The sequence below is a fragment of the Nelusetta ayraudi genome, unplaced genomic scaffold (assembly GCF_046127955.1).
Source record: "Nelusetta ayraudi isolate G7.1 ecotype Tasmania unplaced genomic scaffold, CSIRO-AGI_Nayr_v1 ptg000011l, whole genome shotgun sequence".
NCBI classification, from domain to species: Eukaryota; Metazoa; Chordata; class Actinopteri; order Tetraodontiformes; family Monacanthidae; genus Nelusetta; species Nelusetta ayraudi.
The window spans coordinates 25,412,196-25,428,824 of record NW_027466061.1 but is presented as its reverse complement, the minus strand read 5'-3'; the positions used below and the strand labels follow the sequence as shown (position 1 = coordinate 25,428,824).

The 16,629-nt window shown below is 51.2% G+C and overlaps 3 protein-coding genes across 4 annotated transcripts; 1 reads left to right on the top strand and 2 right to left on the bottom strand.

The window, feature by feature from the left end:
- Nucleotides 1-381: 381 nt before the first annotated feature.
- Nucleotides 382-6,951, bottom strand: mfn1a (mitofusin 1a). 2 transcript variants are annotated; one of them, XM_076022134.1, is made up of 17 exons: nt 6,439-6,951; nt 5,763-6,297; nt 4,913-5,075; nt 4,677-4,801; nt 4,486-4,594; nt 4,289-4,396; nt 4,040-4,202; nt 3,694-3,761; nt 3,496-3,617; nt 3,290-3,416; nt 3,096-3,200; nt 2,786-2,888; nt 2,487-2,707; nt 2,312-2,413; nt 1,562-1,758; nt 1,335-1,469; nt 382-1,103 (listed from the first exon to the last, which is right to left on the bottom strand). In XM_076022134.1, exons 2-17 carry the CDS (start codon nt 6,290-6,292, stop codon nt 1,037-1,039), a joined length of 2,445 nt encoding a protein of 814 aa, XP_075878249.1. In that variant the 5' UTR covers nt 6,293-6,297; nt 6,439-6,951; the 3' UTR covers nt 382-1,036. The 2 variants fall into 2 exon arrangements, with proteins under 2 accessions (XP_075878249.1, XP_075878251.1); XM_076022136.1 differs by lacking the exons at nt 5,763-6,297; nt 6,439-6,951 and having other exon boundaries at nt 4,913-5,218.
- Nucleotides 6,952-7,843: 892 nt separating this feature from the next.
- On the top strand, nt 7,844-11,441 carry LOC142885549 (erythroferrone). Its single transcript, XM_076022138.1, has 8 exons — nt 7,844-8,218; nt 8,625-8,741; nt 8,850-8,964; nt 10,050-10,177; nt 10,416-10,527; nt 10,626-10,707; nt 10,809-10,887; nt 10,984-11,441. The coding sequence occupies exons 1-8, from the start codon at nt 8,078-8,080 to the stop codon at nt 11,080-11,082; spliced, it is 873 nt and encodes a 290-aa protein (XP_075878253.1). The 5' UTR covers nt 7,844-8,077; the 3' UTR covers nt 11,083-11,441.
- Nucleotides 11,389-16,588, bottom strand: cyp7b1 (cytochrome P450, family 7, subfamily B, polypeptide 1). The gene is made up of 6 exons (XM_076022137.1): nt 16,156-16,588; nt 15,140-15,276; nt 14,313-14,912; nt 13,938-14,147; nt 13,688-13,866; nt 11,389-13,209 (listed from the first exon to the last, which is right to left on the bottom strand). Exons 1-6 carry the CDS (start codon nt 16,227-16,229, stop codon nt 12,916-12,918), a joined length of 1,494 nt encoding a protein of 497 aa, XP_075878252.1. The 5' UTR covers nt 16,230-16,588; the 3' UTR covers nt 11,389-12,915.
- Between the last annotated feature and the right edge of the window lie 41 nt (nt 16,589-16,629).

Sequence of the window (16,629 nt, the reverse complement as noted above, 5' to 3'; positions counted from 1 at the left end):
ATCACCACCAGCTCCTCAAATGTCAAAGAGCTTTAGTGTCTTCCAAGTTTTTCTTTTTTTTTTTCTTTTCTTTTTTTTATTCGAACAAAACCAACAGTTATCTGACATTGGCACAATTCTTGCAACCTTTGACCACAGAGGGTCAAGAACTACCACAATCTGGAAACCTCCGGTCAGGACAAATAGCTCATTGAGATGAAACCCAGGTGGGAGGCTGCTGGTTGACCTCTTTGGGTTTTAAAATCCAAGAGAGAGAGAACTTGGCTGGAGTGTCAATCAGAAGTCACTGTCAGTCCAGTGACTCTCGGAGTGCAGCGGCCAGAAAATATAGTTCTAAACACGAGGAGATGATGTTCCAGTGCAAATGAAAATACACGTTAGCATATTTAAGAAGGAGTTTATTTGAATTTGATTTGAACAATAATGTCAACCACTTCAGATCAGTCACGGGTTAAACACTGCACTGTGTCAAAAAATATGTGACTGGTAGTCATTTCTCTGGGTCTCATTTGAAAAACACCTGTGACATTAGTGACATATAGATTTTATATTATTTTACCACCAGCTTCCATGACCTCCAGCCAAAAGATGATGAGAATGTTGCAGTGATGGCCAAATAAAACGCCCAGAGCTCTCAAAGTCTTGTGCGCTCCTCCTTCCTGTCACTTGGAATCTACTCCTGATGTAAACTGGATAAAGTGAGTGTGTCTGGAATATTTCTGGGAATTCTTTCCGACCTGGCGAAACTTGGACTTGGAGGCAGTTTCACAGCTATGCAAAACTGCTCAACTCCATTTATTCTGTCAAACTGTGTCAAACTTCATTGACACAGCTGTCATCACATGACTCAGGACAGACGGCTCACATTGGAATTACTGATCAGCAATCACACTGATCAGCTGCTGCTTCTCTGGATTTCAGAATAAAGGTTGCAGCAGCTGCTCTTCTACAGGTGGTGGACTCGTGGACGTCACCTTGGGGTTACAATCAGCTGATGTTTACGGTGAGCTTCCTCATGGCTGGCCGAAGGGGGCGCTCAGTTTCCCTGCAGGTACTGGACAGAGAAGGCCTCGAGCTGCGTCTCCAGCTCAGTGGCTCTGTTCCTGAAACACACACAAACACACCCAGTGGGGGCGCTGTGATCTACGTGCCACAGGTGAACGACAGATGACATCAGTTTTGGCAGCACTCTGCCGCCCCCTGCTGGTAGTTGTCACAAACAGCCCTGTTTCCCCTACCACCCTTTCAAATGAAAGCTATGTCCAGGCTACATTAAAGGCTGTTTAGCCTAGCTTAGCATCATACAGTCCATTAATCCTGCGCCCAGCTCTGACCTGAAGGTCTTGGACCTCCTCTGGATGTTCTCCAGCCGCTGAACCTGGAAGCTCAGCTGCCGGATGTCGGCCTCAAGCTCGGCTTCACTGAGGTCGACCTTCTGAGAGAGACGAGCCAGCGCCGCCGTCAGCTCCCTCACACAACACAAATATAGACAACACACACGCAGGTCAGAGTCTGTTGTGAGTCACAGCCATGGATCAACATTGACGGGGCGGGGTCTAACTTGTGCACTTGCTGGCTGCAGCCGGAGCTGCTGACCGGGACGACTGCTCTGAGACGGCGAGCGGCGTGCTCCACGAACTGCTGCTTCATAGCGCGCTCCCTGCTGGCGTCAGTCCAGGTGAGCTTCTCGTACAGGTAGAGGAGGCCGTAGACAGACAGGGACAGGGCGATGACACGCCAGCCAACTGAGCGCCAAACCTGAGGGACAGACACACTTGAGACACATCTGTGTGTACGTCAGAGGTGTCATAAGTATTCACATTGTGTACATTCTGTACTATGGCAGCTGACTAGGAGCAAGACCCTTCCTCTATGTATATTCTTATATATATGAGAACTATTGTAAGGGTAGGAAACCCAAATTACGCTTATTGTACTGTGATAAAAAGTATACACCTTAATTAAAGTTTTAATGGGCCAAATGGACTTTTACCAAATAAAAATCATAAATCAAGGCAATTTTCTTTTACACTGGACCTTTAAACAGCCTGAAACTCACTGAAATGACTGTCCTATGATAGTTTAGCATGAGAATGCGTGAATTTGTATCTTGTAAACACAAAAGTAACGAGCATGTTTTTTCCAGTGTACAAAGTTAAAAGGACAGGTATTTGCGTACAAATGTGGGGAGTAAAAGTAAAAAGTTGTCAGAAAAAAACCCCACGTAAAGTACAGATACCGGACAAATCTACTTAAGTACAGTACATCAAAGTGTTTGTACTTTGTTACTTCCCACTTCTGGTGTACATACCACCCCACCGATAACCAGCACTGTCATGGATGCCCGGGACGTCACAGAGACCAGACCTGTGGCTATAGAGACAACCACCTGATCCCTGAAGGTGGCGCTGTCCTATGAGAGAGAAGGGTGTTTTAATGAGGGGACGGCTAAGACGGCGCAGGAGCGAGGAGGCGCCGCTGATCACCTGCAGGCCGGGGTCGGGGCTGCTCAGTGCCCGCTTGGCGTTGGCAGCTCCGATGAAGCGCGTGACGAGGGCCGTCCAACCCAAAGAGAACTGGAAGTCCACGTTCTCCCGGAAGTCGACGCAGAGCGCGGCCAAGCCGAGGTCGTAGGTCAGCTGGAAGGAGGTGGAGGGGACGGAGAGCTGTGCCTGGACGGACGTGGACAGCAGTGGACGGACGCTGTCTGAGGACACGGCAGAGCAGGCGGAGCATCACTTCACCTGTCAGAGGTGAGGGAGGCGCAACAAGCATGCCCGCCTACCGGTCATGTGCCTCAGGCACTCCGAGACGTCTCTGAGCACGGCCGGCGAGCAGCGGTGGGCCAGACCGCTGATGAGTCGCTCTTCCACGTGCTGCAGCAGCTTCTGAACACAGGGGACATCGAGAAATTACTCAGGTCCTTTTCTGCTGCCTGGCAGACGGAACCCAGGGCCAAGAGAGGGACAGCTTAATGTCCAGCTGAGGCTAATCAGCTTAATGAGTCGACATTTAGCACAGCGCGTGTATGTGTGTGTGAGACAGACTCTTGACTAGCCTTGAATGCTAAGCTAGTCCCTCTACTTGTGACTCACTGTCTTGTAGAGCTCCAGAGTTTCTGCGGTGGGCTTGAAGTCGCCTCGGAACTCTTCCACCACTACGGGAAGTGAACAAATCTGGTCCGACAGCACCGCCGCCACCTACAGGCAGGGAGCGTCACAAACACTGTGAGAGGTGTGTGTGGTTTTCACGGCCGCCTACGTCAGCTGATGCTGGAGGCCGTCTTCACCTTGGCGGTGACGCTGTCGCTCAGGGCTCTGATGCTGGCCCTGGAGCTGTCGCTCAGACGGTTAATCTGTCCTCGGACAAAGTCCAGCCGGTCTCTGAGGTCCTCACGTTCCTCCAGGCAGGAGATCCTGTCATGGGTCAAAGGTTAGTCTGACTGATGGGTCGACCCCGTGACCAAACCTGCAGCTGCAGCCGGGGTTTCCTGACTTCCTGTCGGCCGAGGCGATGTTGATGGCGTCCATCACCGCCTTGGTGGCCTCGGTGATCTGCCACGCCCGCACCGTGTGCTGCTCAAACTTGGTCTTCACCGCTGACTGGGAGATGAACTCCTGCGGGGTGAAAGGTCAAGCACGGTCACACGTTTACCTCGCCACTGAAAAGCATCTGACAGGCCACTTCCTGTACCTCAAAGGTTCTCTCAAAAAGCTGAAACTCCCTCAGTCTGTCGTGGAATCCTTCAGCCAGAGCGCCCCCTGCAGGAGGAAGCAGCACTACACTGATGGAAACCAGCCTCCTGAGTGGCTGCATGGCATTCTGAAGAGCCTGAAGAGCCTCATTCTCACCACAGGGGGGGCGACTTACCCATGACATCACACACGATCTCTCAGCCTATTGGCTGAGGTTTGGACTTTTTACTGAAAAGCGGCGTAAAATCTTTTAAGGCGGGCACCAGTTGGTTCCAGGAAGTAACTGGGTTCCCGCTGGGTTCCCAGGTGTGATGTGAGCAGGCTCCTCCCCCACCGTCCCTCACCTGGCTCACCTGTCTCTGGCATGCCCTGCGCTCGCTGCATCCTGGAGCTCAGGACCTCCTTGGCCGAGACAAAGAAGATCCTGGATGGAGCCTCGTCGACGGCGACCACCTTCAGCTCTTCGGCCAGGAAGCTCACGCAGCGGTCCAGGTGCTGCTTCCTCACCTGGACAACATACAGAGAGAGACGCTGAGGGTTTCCTCCTGGGTCCATTGTGGGGGCAAGCGCACGTCCTGCTGAGGACCACCCACCTCCTCGATGAACTCGGGTTCGCTGACGGATGCGTCCCACCGGTTGTGCAGGATGAAGACGTTTGGTTTGGAGATTCTCTCACTGACTTTGTGGAAGAAAAGTTTCTCCTGGAAACAGAAGCACATTTCCAGTGTCTAATTGCCTCGTCGCGTCTGATCGACTCGTCGTGTCTGATTGCCCTGCTGCGTCTCCTCACGGTGTTCATGAGCGTCGACTCGGCGTTCCCCACCAGGACGAAGACGTCGGCATCCAAACAGAAGCTGTCGATCCAGCTGTCCAACTCCTGAGTGACGTCGGTGCCGGGGCTGTGCGCCCGGGTCAGAGGTCACAGAGGTCAACAGAATGATTGCAGAGCTGGGATTGGACGAGAAGAGGAGCGTGCGTCACCTGTCCATCAGCACCAGGTCGTCCCTCAGCAGGGCACAGCGAGCTTTCGGCCAGAAGATCTTCACCAGACTACCAGAGTCCAGAGTCGGATCCATGTGAAGAGCGTGAGCCAGCTGGTTGACGGTCTGGGCACGCACGCACACACACACACAAACACACAAACAAAGCGCACAATATTATTACAAATCTTCCTCAGTCTTATTGACAGTCTTCCTGCTCCTCCTGATTGGCCGTACGCTGACGTTCCTCCTCTCGCTGGACGCCTCGGTGGTGAGGAAGGCCTCGTCCCCGTCGGTACCCTCCACCCGCAGGAAGCAGTTGGTGGTGTGGCCGATGCCACTGGGCAGCACGCGGTCCCGCAGCATAGCGTTGATCACCGTGCTCTTCCCGTTGCTGGTCCTGAAGTGACAGCAACGTCAGTGTCAGGTGATGCGATCGACCTTGGGAAGGCCACCTAAAATGCCTCGTGGGACCAGCGACTTGCTACTCAGAGCCAGCAGGAACGATGGCCTTGCTGAAGGTTTGAATTCGAGTCGCTCGCACCCCTTCGGATTTCAAAGTAAAAGCGCAGCCTTGGCCTCCGCGCTGAGCCCCAGGCCGGCTGACGCAGGGACGGTCAGCGGTTACATCATGGTGACATTCGTCAGTGTTTCATCATGTTGCCGCGCGTTGGCAGCGGAGCAGGAAGTGAAGATAAGTTTATCTCAGGCGGCAGTTTGCTCTCTGCAGAAACTCGCTGAAGGTTTATCAGCAGCAGCCAATCACATCACACCTCCAGCAGCATCAACACTGGCTTGTGTCCAGGTCCGACACCTTGGCCACAGTTTGAGGAGTTGCTTGTTTGTTTATTGTTACTCTACTGAATAGTGTTTCAGTCACTCCATCACAGCATTGGCTGCGACACTGGCGCTAGCCAACGCTAGCTAGCTAGCTTGCTGGAGCTGGCTAGGAGCGGCTGTGAGGATTAGGTCATGTGACTGCTAAGTTGTTTTGCATCGTCGCCCTGTCACACATTTCACAGAGGAATGAAAACAAGAGACTGGCTGCTGACTGTGGACGCACGTGACAGGTGGCGGCGCCCCCTACCTGCCGAAGAACGCCACTTTCATGTGCCTCCTCAGGAGGACGTCTCTGATGGTCGAGAGCTTGGTGGTGCAACTGTGTAGCTCCACACTCTGCTCTTCCACAGCCACCTGGGTCAGCTGATCCCCTCCTCGCCATGCCTCTGACGTCACACACACACACACACACACACACACACACACACACACACACACACACACACACAAACAATAAAGTAAGTAGTAAGAAATCATGTTTTTCATTGGATTCAAAATGTGTATTTGCATCCCTGCAATGAACTGGCAACTTGTCCAGTATGTAACCCTGTCTTGTATGACAGCTGGGATAGGCTCCAGCAGACCCAGCCACCCTGAGTGCACGAGGAAACAGGTATAAAAAATGGATGGATGTGTTTTTTGTGTTTTTGTGTGTGTCTGACCGTCCACGAAGGCGGAGCCTTCCTTCACAAAGTCCAGCAACTGATCAAAGATGGAGGTGATGGAACGTTTTGCCACCACAAAATGCTGCAGAGGAGACGGGTCCTCCCGCTCCATGACACCTGACACACACACACACACACACACACAAACACACACAAGTGTAAGCACAAACACACAGACTGGGACAGGCAAACACTCACTGTGTGTGTGTGTGTGTGTGTGTGTGTGTGTGTGTGTGTGTGTGTGTGCGGTTACGGTACCTGATGTGTGTCTCAGAGGTCAGCTGTGTTTTGGGGTTTGTTGCCTTCAGCTCCCATCATTGCTCCCTCTGCTCCACATACTCCACTGCACAACTGATCCTCAGCACACAAAGCTCAGCTTACTCTCTCTCTCTCTCTGTGTGTGTGTGTGTGTGTGTGTGTGTGTGTGTGTGCGTGTGCAGACAGTAGATCCTCTTAGCGGGACTTAGATTTGCGTTGCCCGTCACACCTGCCGCTGCCCCCAGGTGTGTGTGATATTTGATCCTGCAGGGGGTGCTAAATGCACCTTGACAACCTGATGGTGTTGCTTTGAGTGCCTGTGTGTGACTGTTTGCACAGTGACCCGCAGCCCTGCATCACTGTACGAGGGCGCAAAGGTGACACGACAGCTGCGATGTCAGATCAGAAGACACCACTAGCGTGCGTGTCGGGAGAAATGTAGTGACTGCGATGTTGTCTGCCGCCCGTTGCAACTAGCAGAGACAACACAAACACAAACTGAACACCGAAATGCCAGATGAAGCTGTGTCTCTGATGCTAGCACCACATGAATTAGCTGCAGATGCTAATTAATGAAACACAGTGGAAAAACTCTGTGCCAAGTTCGACTCTGTACCACTGGCCTAGCGTGTGTATTGCAGAGTTTTAGCTCCTTTTATGTGCATGTGACAACTTTATGAATTTTGTAAACAAAAAAGATTTCCATCTTTTGGCAGAAGACCCCCCCCCTTTCTTTCTATGTGTGTGTGTGTGTGTGTGTGTGTGTGTGTCTATCAGCTTCAGTCAGATTCAGAGGAAACAGCCGTACAGACGCCAACAACCAAACCAACTTTCATCATCCTGTCAGACCACACCCACCTTATCTGACAGGGTGTGTGTGTGTGTGTGTGTGTGTGTGTGTGTGTGTGTGTGTGTGTGTGTGTGTGTGTGTGTGTGTGTGTGTGTGTGTACCCAACGGCTCCTGCGCACAAAGAATAATGTCACTGTGAATATTGTCTGACGTTTTTCGACGTGCTAAAGCATCGGCCAATGAGGTGCCAGAACACCTTCAACAAGCAGGGAGAGTCAGAACTCGCAGGAGCCTTTTCTGGCTGTAACAGCATTTATCCAGTCACACAGCTGCATTTATCCTCCACTGGATGGGGGTGGGGGGTGGGGGGGGGGTGATGCCGGGAAGGAGGAGGGGCGAGTGGGAGGAGAGGGAGGAAGGGAGGGGGAGGGTCCACAGGTAAAGAAGAAGGAGCGATGTCAGAGGAGATAAAACAGAGACAGAGAGGCGCTGGGGAAAATGGATGTAGACAGACGACGGAGAGACACCTTCAGATGGAGGGAGAGATAGGGGAAGGAGGGGGGAGGAGGGAGGAGCCGGGGTGAAGGGGAGGAGTCAAGCAGGGTTATAAGAGCTGGCGTGGAGCAGCAGAGGAGCCTCAGAGAAGAAAAGAGGAGCACCGAGAGAGCCTTCGCCGAGAGAGAAGAGCAGCGGGAAGAGGAAGACTCAGAGAGAGGGAAGAAGAAGCTACAAAGAAAAAGAGCCGCAGCCGCGTCACATGACCTCCAGCAGCTGTGCACGCAGCAGGTGCATCATGGGAGCAAGGTAGAGTCGCCACGCCTGGTCGCGCTTGCACCTCCTCCACCCGGCATGTGGTCCTGCATGCGCAGCTCAGCTGGAGGCCTCCTGCCTCTGCTGCTCCTCCTGCTGGCCACGGAGGGAACCAGCGGCAGCGAGGACGCGGCGAGGAGCGAGGAGAGCGCTGAGCTCCTGGAGCACGATGACTTCCTGGTAAGGAGCGATGCCGCTCATCACACGTCCAGTTCCACTGGAGGTTCTGATGGAGGCAAATCCCTTCCCATCTGTGTTCACAAGGCTGGCTGCGCATGACGTCACGTCATTAGCCATTAGCACAGCTGTTAACTAAGACAAGCATGAAGAGTTGAATAATCCTGATTTTGGCGTTTGCTCGCTGAGCGTCGGTTGTCGTTACACCATCAAACTAGAACTGTATGTAGCTTCCAGAAGCTTGAAGCTAGCAGTTAACCTGCCAAGTGCATGGTAGTTACATTGAAAAGAGCTGAAAGTTCTTCAGTCAATGTTCATTCATTTGCAAAGGAAGTGACAAAATAAAAAGTTCCTGGAGGAACCTGATGAAGCTAAAAGTCCAACTCATGAGCTAACTTTTGTCCTGCAGGAAGCCCCATCCCCAGATCTCTCCCAGGTGTCTCCTCTCAGCTCCTGGCTTATCTTTAGAAGGAACTCCAACAAAGGGGACAACCGGAGAACCAAAGGTTCCAGGAAAACCTCCAAGGTCAGACAGACGTCAACCTTTTCCGCATCACATGACCGTCTCCAGTCCTTCAATCAACAATCAATCATCTCACCTGTTGTGCGTGTGTATGTGTGTGTGTGTGTGCAGCACGGTCTACCAGGACCTCCCGGACCTCCTGGGCCTCAGGGGCCTCCAGGTCCTCCTGCCCCCCTCCTGCCCCAACAGGAAGAGCAGATCCAGGAGCTGCAGCACAAACTGAGAGGTGACGACAACATGGGGAACCACACACTGCTGTACTTTACCCAAAGCTAAACCAGGCTAAAATCTGTGACACACCTTTTGCACACCTCTTCAGTCTTGTGCTAAGCTTGGCTAGTTCTTTTCACGCATTTCCAGTCTCATGCTAAACTAGGCTAATGCTTTACACACACCTTCAGTCTCGTGCTAAGCTAAGCTAACCCAAATGCTAAACATGATGACAGTTTGTTTAGTTTCTTCGACATGTAGGTTATAGAAAACAGGTTCTCTCTCTCTTTCTTTCTTTGTGTGGGCGTGTGTGTATATATATGTGTGTGTGTGTGTGTGTGTGTGTGTTTGTGTGTGTGGGTGGGTGTGTATGGAGGCAGCCTGTCTGAGTCCATAATAGGGGTAATTTTCTACCGTGTGGATGTGACTTGGCTCAGCTGCAGAATTCCTGACATTCCTGTTGCCTGATGGTGTGTGTGTGTGTGTGTGTGTGTGTGTGTGTGTGTGTGTGTGTGTGTGTGTGTGCGTGTGTGTGCGTGTGTATATGTGTGTGTGTGTGTGATGATTAGTACAGGTTGTGTGTTTCCATACTGCAGTGGGTGTGTAACTGGAATTATTGGAACCAGTGTAAACGTGGAAACATGCAGACAGTGCAACGCAGTGTTTGTGACCGGGCAGATTGATGCCACTTCCTGTTTCTGCAGTGTGTCTGATGCACCTCCTGTGTAGCCGGCACAAAAGCCTTGTTCATTCAGACTGATGGTCATTTGATGGAGCCGCTGCTCCTCTGTGTTGCGGTGATTTCAGTCGTGGCTGAAGCTTCTGAGGCTCAGAGCAGCATGTTTACCCACAATTCACAGCAAAGTGGTCAGACTGTAGAGGCTGTGTGTTCCCAGACGTCTGCGGTGAGACCACAGTCTCTCTCTCTCACTCTCTCTCTGGGTGTGTGTGTGTGTGTGTGTGTGTGTGTGTGTGTTTCGGGGTGTGTTTTTCCACAGGTGACATCATATTTGAAACAACTCAATCCAAACAGTCTGACCGCCAACTTTCCCTCCTCCTCCTCCTCCTCCTCCTCCTCCACCTCCTCCCCCTCCTTCTCAGACATGGCAGCGGGGGCATGTGTACCATGTGACCATCCTCCTCGTGTCTCCACCTCGTTCTTCAGTCGCCTCCTGCAGGACGTCACCGTCCCGCGTCGCAGCCTGTTGGAGTTGCAGTGGTTCAGTCAGGTGAGACAACTCACACCGCCCCCTGCTGGCTGGCTGAGACCTTGCTTATAAACGCCACTGCTCAAGAGATGACGTAGGGAGACGCTGCAAATGAACAATTGTTTAGCTTAGCAGCAGGGATACAGGGTCCCTCAGACCAATCAGATGGACTTCATTTCAGAAGACCGAGAACTGTCCTTGTCTGTGTGACATCTCAGGTTACGCATTGACTGTGGTGTTTGACCTTTGACCTGTGCAGCCTGCAGCATCAGGGCAAAGCCTCCAGAGGGGGCGGGGCTTAAACGGCAGCAGCGGACGCTACACAGCGGCGCTAGCAGGCTTCTACCAGCTGACGGCTAACCTGCTAATAGGTATATACACACACGCGCACAGGCATTTCACCAGTTTACCACCAGCCGTCCCTCACTTTGTGTGTGTGTGTGTGTGTGTGTGTGTGTGTGTGTGTCAGAGTCAGGTGACAGAGTCCAGGCTCGGGTCAGAGACAGCGTGAAGGCAGCGATCTGCATCGAGTCTCTGTGTCAGAGCAACCTGTGAGTCCTGTCTGTCTGTCTGTCTGTCTGTCTGTCTGTCTGCCTGCCAGTCTGTTTCTCTCTACAACTACTACTCATGTGTGTTTGTGTGTATGTGTTAGATCCATAGAGTCGGTGACAGGTGTGTCAGCTGCGGGTGGAACATTCAGCATCTTATTGACAGGAACCCTCCATCTACAGGTAAAACACACACACTTCAGGTCAGAAAGCAAAAATTTCCCACCATTTTGTCATAATTGACTGATTACAAGTGTGTCTGTGTGCGTATGTGTGCAGGCTGGTGAGTACGTGTCACTGTTTGTGGATAACGCCACAGGCTCGGTGCTCAGCGTCCTCAAGGACTCTCTGTTCTCTGGGATCCTGCTGGGGGTCTGAAGGGACTAGAAACAAAGCCAGAACATCCTGGTCTGATGTGAGGAGCAACAGCAACCTGCAGAGATGCTGTGATCGAGGCTGAGTGTGTATGTATGTATGTATGTATGTGTGTGTGTGTGCACGCCCACGTGCACCTACCCCATTCTTCATGGCAACCTTCTGCCTTCCTGAATGTGTTTTCTCAGAGGACAGTGGACACAAGCAGAACTGCAGCTGCTGTTCTCAGCTGATATTTATGTTTTTCCTCTTGTGTTGTTATCTGGCGCCATGATGGCAGCAAACACATCTGACTGACACAAGTATTTATTGTCTGAAACAAATTGTTGATTATTCTGATAATAAAATTTTTTATATTCTGATTCTACTTCATGTCTTAGCCTAGCTAAGGGCTAATATTAGTCTAGATTAGCGTAGACAGTCACAGGAGGAGCTAATGTTAGCCTTGCTCTGCACCGACAGACAAAGGAGGCGCTAATGCTAGCCTAGCTTAGCACAGACAGTGGCAGCACAAATTCATTCGTTCTCAAAGCATTTCAGGTTTTTGCCACACACTGTTGATACAGACAGTGTTACAGTTTAAGTGAAATCATTAAACACACAGTGGCACCACTCTTATTCTCTGCTCACCATTTTCACAGAACGACTAGCAGTTGTTGCCACAGTAGATACATGAAGAGCAAAGATTCTCCTGTTAGTGTTTTAATGTTTATTGTGAAAAAATATTGAAAAAGTGTTTAAAACAATCAGTAAACATTTTATATCATGTCAATATAGTTTTTCTTGCAGATGTTCAACGCATGGCCTTTCATGTTAGCTTGTTGGCCAACGGCTACCTCTTAATCCTCTGTCTTAGTTAACACCGGATAGTAGAGCAGAGGTTAGGAACCTATGGCCATTCTGATGACTGCACATTGCTCTCAAAAATATTTCAGCCGACAACTCTTAACAAAACAGCGCATGCGCCTCCCGTCAATGTGGCAATAGCTGTGGGTCTGTCGGTTGTTGTGCAAGACCCTCACATTTGTAAGCAATCAATTGTGAGTCTGGAAGTGACAATTTCAGCCGTGGACAAAGAGGAAAAGAGGGTTTGACAGCAGCCACTAGTTCGATCATTTATATATAAATGTATCAAGTAAGTGTTCATAGACATGTTGAAAGTAATTAATAATTGCACATAAAAATACAGTTTTAAAGATAAAGTTTAAAATATAATACATTCTTGTCCATTTTAATTTGTCGACACCAAAACCCTAATTCCAATGGATATTACAGTATAGCCTGTTATTCTCACTTGACTTAAAAAGAAATCTTATTTTCAAAAAAATGCACGTAATTAAGTGCTTTAAAGTACATTAAAATACCTCCCCATACCCAACACTGTGTTGTCCATATTTGTGAGTTGAAATAGTTGTTTGTCTTTCTATGTGGCCCTGCAATGAACTGGCGACCTACCCAGGGTGTCACCCTGCCTACGACCTATGACAGTTGGGATAGGCTCCAGCAGACCCCCGTGACCCTGAGTGCAGGAGGAAGTGGGCATAGAAGATGGATGGACAGATGGACGGCTTTTATGGCTCTTCCAAGTAAAAAGGTTGCCGACCCCAACATTAAAATACGGAGTTGTTCTTTGCGATTTTGTCCTGGAGGAGTTCAATTTCCTCTCCCTGACAATCTGCAAAGTGTGACACGTTGAAATGTGAAAAAAAAAAATCCTCAAATCAGTCAGATTTTACGAAGAATCAGTGCACCAGGAAAAGGGAGTAAATATACAAAATAAGACTGTCAAACCATTCAGACAGTGGTAAAACAGTCTGAAGTCACTGGACTGCACAGTCAGATGGAGCGCAGCCTGTAGCGGAAGCAAATGTCAGCAGAGGGCGACAGGATGCCCAGTCCCGCCCTGCAGGGGTCTGGCTTGGCCCGGCCTGGCACGTCGTCCAGCTCCAGCTCCAAGTAGAGCAGCACCAGACACACAAACTGCTTGATCTCATTGATGGCGAAGAACCGACCAGGACACTTGGAGGCGCCTGATCCAAAGGGCATGAGGAAGTACTTGAGCCGCTGTCCGTCCTTGTAGAAGTCTGTCTTCTCGTGGCCATCCTGGACGTAGCGGTCGAAGCGGAACGCCTGCCGGGATAGAAACGAAGAATGAAGCTGAGCCGGGGTTAACCCAACTGTCCTTAAGTAAATGGTACATTGGTCATTTTATATATTGCGCATTCCAGGCATCTTCACATTACACCAAAGCATTTTACAATTGCCTCTCATTCACTCATTCACCCACTTATTCACCCACACACTGCTTCCATGCAAGGCACTGCCAGGCCCACCGGGTTATTTTAGGTTCTTGACCAAGTACACTTTGACGTGTGGACATGTTGGGGCCAGGTCCATTGATCATTGAATAATTGGACCCTTTGATCATTGGATCATTTGATCATTGGAACCTTTGATCGAGGCATCACTGGATCATTGGACACTTCGATCATTGGACAACCTGCTCTACCAACAACCCGCCCACTGAGCCACAGCTGGCCCCCACAGCTAAAACCTTGGGTCCCCAGGTGTGGACTGCACCCGGTTCGGCCAACACAGGGTGGTGTACCTGTGGCTCCTCGTAGATCTCGGGGTCCATGTGAAGACTCTGGGGGTAAAGCACAATGATGTCGCCCTCCCTGACGGCGGCCGAGCGCCGGGCGTCCAGCCGCAGATTGAAGTCCTCCTGAGCCACACGGATGTTCATGGAGGCACTGGACAGTCTCAGGCTCTCTCTGATGCTGCTATCTGTACACACACAGTCTTTAGCAGGCAGTTCAATTGAAGCCTGACCTATGGAGGGACGGTCACACACCCACCCAGGTACAGGAGTTGGTCCAGCTGCTCCCTGCTGAGCGTCACGTCTCTCTGCTCGCTGCTGAACTCGATGCCGGCGAGCTCCAGGACGTCGAGGATCTCCTGCCGGACCAGCTTCAGTGCTGCGGGATGGCTCAGCAGGTGGTACAGTGTCCAGAAAGTGGCGGGGACGGTGTTGGCCACAGATGCCCATAGAATGGCGAAATGATGAGCTGAGGGCAACGGGTCCCGTAAACATGAACAACTCTAGTCAAATCAGGATGCTCACTTCCTGAGCAACTCTAACGTCATAGCAGCGAGCTAACTGGAGCAAAACTTGTTTTTTTAGACGTTCACGGACTGTGTGTGTGTGTGTGTGTGTGTGTGTGTGCGTGCACCTCCTTTATCGGTGTCAGTCAGCATGGCTCTCTCCTCAAACAGCTCCTGTCTCCTCCTGATGAAGCGCGACATGTTGGACCAGCCGGACATTCTGCATGGCAGGAAGTAGTGGATCAGCTGGCAGCGGCTGCTCTGGGCCCGTCTCAGCAGGGCGATGGGGACGCCGGCCACCAGCAGGGGGAAATACTGGTCGAAATGCTCCAGGTCCTGGCTCAGGGTGACCATGCCGCTGTGGCGGCCGCCGGAAGCCGCCTTGCCGTACAGGGTGAGGAAGCTGGCCTCAAACATGACAGCGTGGCAGAATTCCAGCAGGCAGCCGCTCCTCCAGCTGGCCGCATCACCCATGTGGTCCTGGCGGAGCACCGTCATCAGATTACCCATCATGCTCTCTGTCAAGGGGCCCAGGTTTTCGCCTTGCAGCAGCGTGAAGGAGCGCTGGACGTCGTCTTGCAGCCCAGGCAGGCTGCGGTTTCTGACGGGGGGGTAGCCGAAGGCCTTGGGCGCCACTTTGTCCGAGAAGGAGTGGAAGTCCAGCTGGCGTCCGTGCTTGATCACGCTGGGATACAGCAGAGGGTCCGTAATGAAGGTCATGTACTGACCTACAAGGACAAGAGGTCGGCTGATCACGTTAATCACACCAAGTCCTGTCACTGATCAAGGCAGGACGTGGTTCCTGTTGGCAGGCACCTCATCCGGCTTCCACTCACTGGACAATTCTTTTTGCCAACTGGTCTATGTGCTGCTGTGTTCTGCCAATTCTCTCTATCTTGTTCCTGGTACTGAAATACCTAAGGTACTAACTACGACTCCACCCACAGGTACGCACCTGCGATGAGGACGGTGAAGACGTCCCCTGACTTCTTCTTCTGCTCCTGCAGGAAGACATATGGATCTCTGCCGAACTCCAGGGCCTTTCCGAGAAATGGGATCCAGCCTTTGATCAGCGGCGGTTCACCTGCTCGTCTGCAGCCAATCAATTAACCAACCGATTAGAATGGATCCAGTCACACCTGTGGGCCTAGTCCAGGCCATAAATCCATTACCAATGGATTATTTATAAACATAACCAATCCAGCCCATGAAACACGATGACTCTGCATGACTCAGATGTCATCCAAGTCTGTCTTCTGGTCATGGCCACCATCTGTGGATAGTGTTAATTATTAATGGCGAAGGATTTTAACTCTTTCAAGAGTGTTTACCCATCACAGCTGGTAGCTACAGTTCAAAGCTTAGAGCAGCGGCACTGTGTTGGACAATGTGAGGCAACCGGCCTTTTAAAGAACTGAGCGGTGCTTCCTGTTCTGGTGTTGACCTCCTTAATCTGATGTGGATAGGTCCAAACGGACAAGCAGCTGGAACACATTACAAGCACAAACGCACATGCGTGCACATACACCAATGAGGTCCCCCTGAACGCTCTGACGGGAAACTGACGCCCCCTCCCCCCAGAGTCTCACACTGGGCAGGAAAACATGTTTTCCACAAAGAGGATCCTCAGTGGAGTACAACTCCACTCACAGGCCGACAGAAACAGCTTCACTTTCATTTGCTCATTATCTGCCTGCCGAGGTCATACACCGCTAGGGGGAGATAGAGGTACAATTAAGAGAATGACACATTTTGAAAGATCAGAAAATAATTCAACCCAGTTGTAAAGCGTTCCCGATCACAGTATTGATTCCTCATCAGCTTCCTGGTGCAACCACAGAAACTTTTAGACGAACAGAGAGAACAAGCGCGCGCGCGCGCGCGCACGCACACACACACACACACACACACACACACACACACACACACACACACACACACACACACACACACACACTTTGTGGCACAGACCTCTTCCGGCCGCGGAGCGCGAGAAGCGCGAAGAGGCCTATGAGCGCCAGCGGCAGCAGCAGCAGCAGCGACATGTTGGCTCAGTCCATGGACAGAAAACAGTAACAGTGTGGGCCAATGCCTTTACAATACCCCCCCCCCGGAACTTCACAATAAAACACCCAACGCCTTCAGTTCGGGGCTTTTATTGTGAAGAAAAAAGGGATCGCTTGTCTCTGTCCCCTCCCCTTGCTGACGCTACATACCAGACCGCTGATCAAGCACAACGATCACATAGAGGGGAGAGGCACCTCACTGTCTCTATGTTAACAACAATAAGAGTATTAGTAGCATAAGCGTTAGCTTGCTGGTCCTATCAGAAGCTTAAAGAAACACACATTTTAATCTGTTATTGGTTAAAACAGACTAACGGCAGCCACAAGGGGGGGCGTTTTTGTGGATGTTCTTGCGGTTTAGTCTCTGTGAACCCAACGG

Excerpts from the sequence above, each read along its gene's own strand:
- mfn1a (XM_076022134.1), bottom strand. The coding sequence starts at position 6,292 with ATGGAGCGGGAGGACCCGTCTCCTCTGCAGCATTTTGTGGTGGCAAAA. Across the intron at positions 4,595-4,676 it reads GACCTGGTGCTGATGGACAG|CCCCGGCACCGACGTCACTC; the intron begins GTGACGCACGCT and ends CCGGGCGCACAG. Across the intron at positions 3,417-3,495 it reads ATCGCCTCGGCCGACAGGAA|GATCTCCTGCCTGGAGGAAC; the intron begins GTCAGGAAACCC and ends GACCCATGACAG.
- LOC142885549 (XM_076022138.1), top strand. The coding sequence starts at position 8,078 with ATGTGGTCCTGCATGCGCAGCTCAGCTGGAGGCCTCCTGCCTCTGCTG. Across the intron at positions 8,965-10,049 it reads GCTGCAGCACAAACTGAGAG|ACATGGCAGCGGGGGCATGT; the intron begins GTGACGACAACA and ends CCTCCTTCTCAG. Across the intron at positions 10,708-10,808 it reads TCTCTGTGTCAGAGCAACCT|ATCCATAGAGTCGGTGACAG; the intron begins GTGAGTCCTGTC and ends TGTATGTGTTAG.
- cyp7b1 (XM_076022137.1), bottom strand. The coding sequence starts at position 16,229 with ATGTCGCTGCTGCTGCTGCTGCCGCTGGCGCTCATAGGCCTCTTCGCG. Across the intron at positions 14,148-14,312 it reads GACTGACACCGATAAAGGAG|CTCATCATTTCGCCATTCTA; the intron begins GTGCACGCACAC and ends CGTTGCCCTCAG. Across the intron at positions 13,867-13,937 it reads GGACCAACTCCTGTACCTGG|ATAGCAGCATCAGAGAGAGC; the intron begins GTGGGTGTGTGA and ends GTGTGTGTACAG.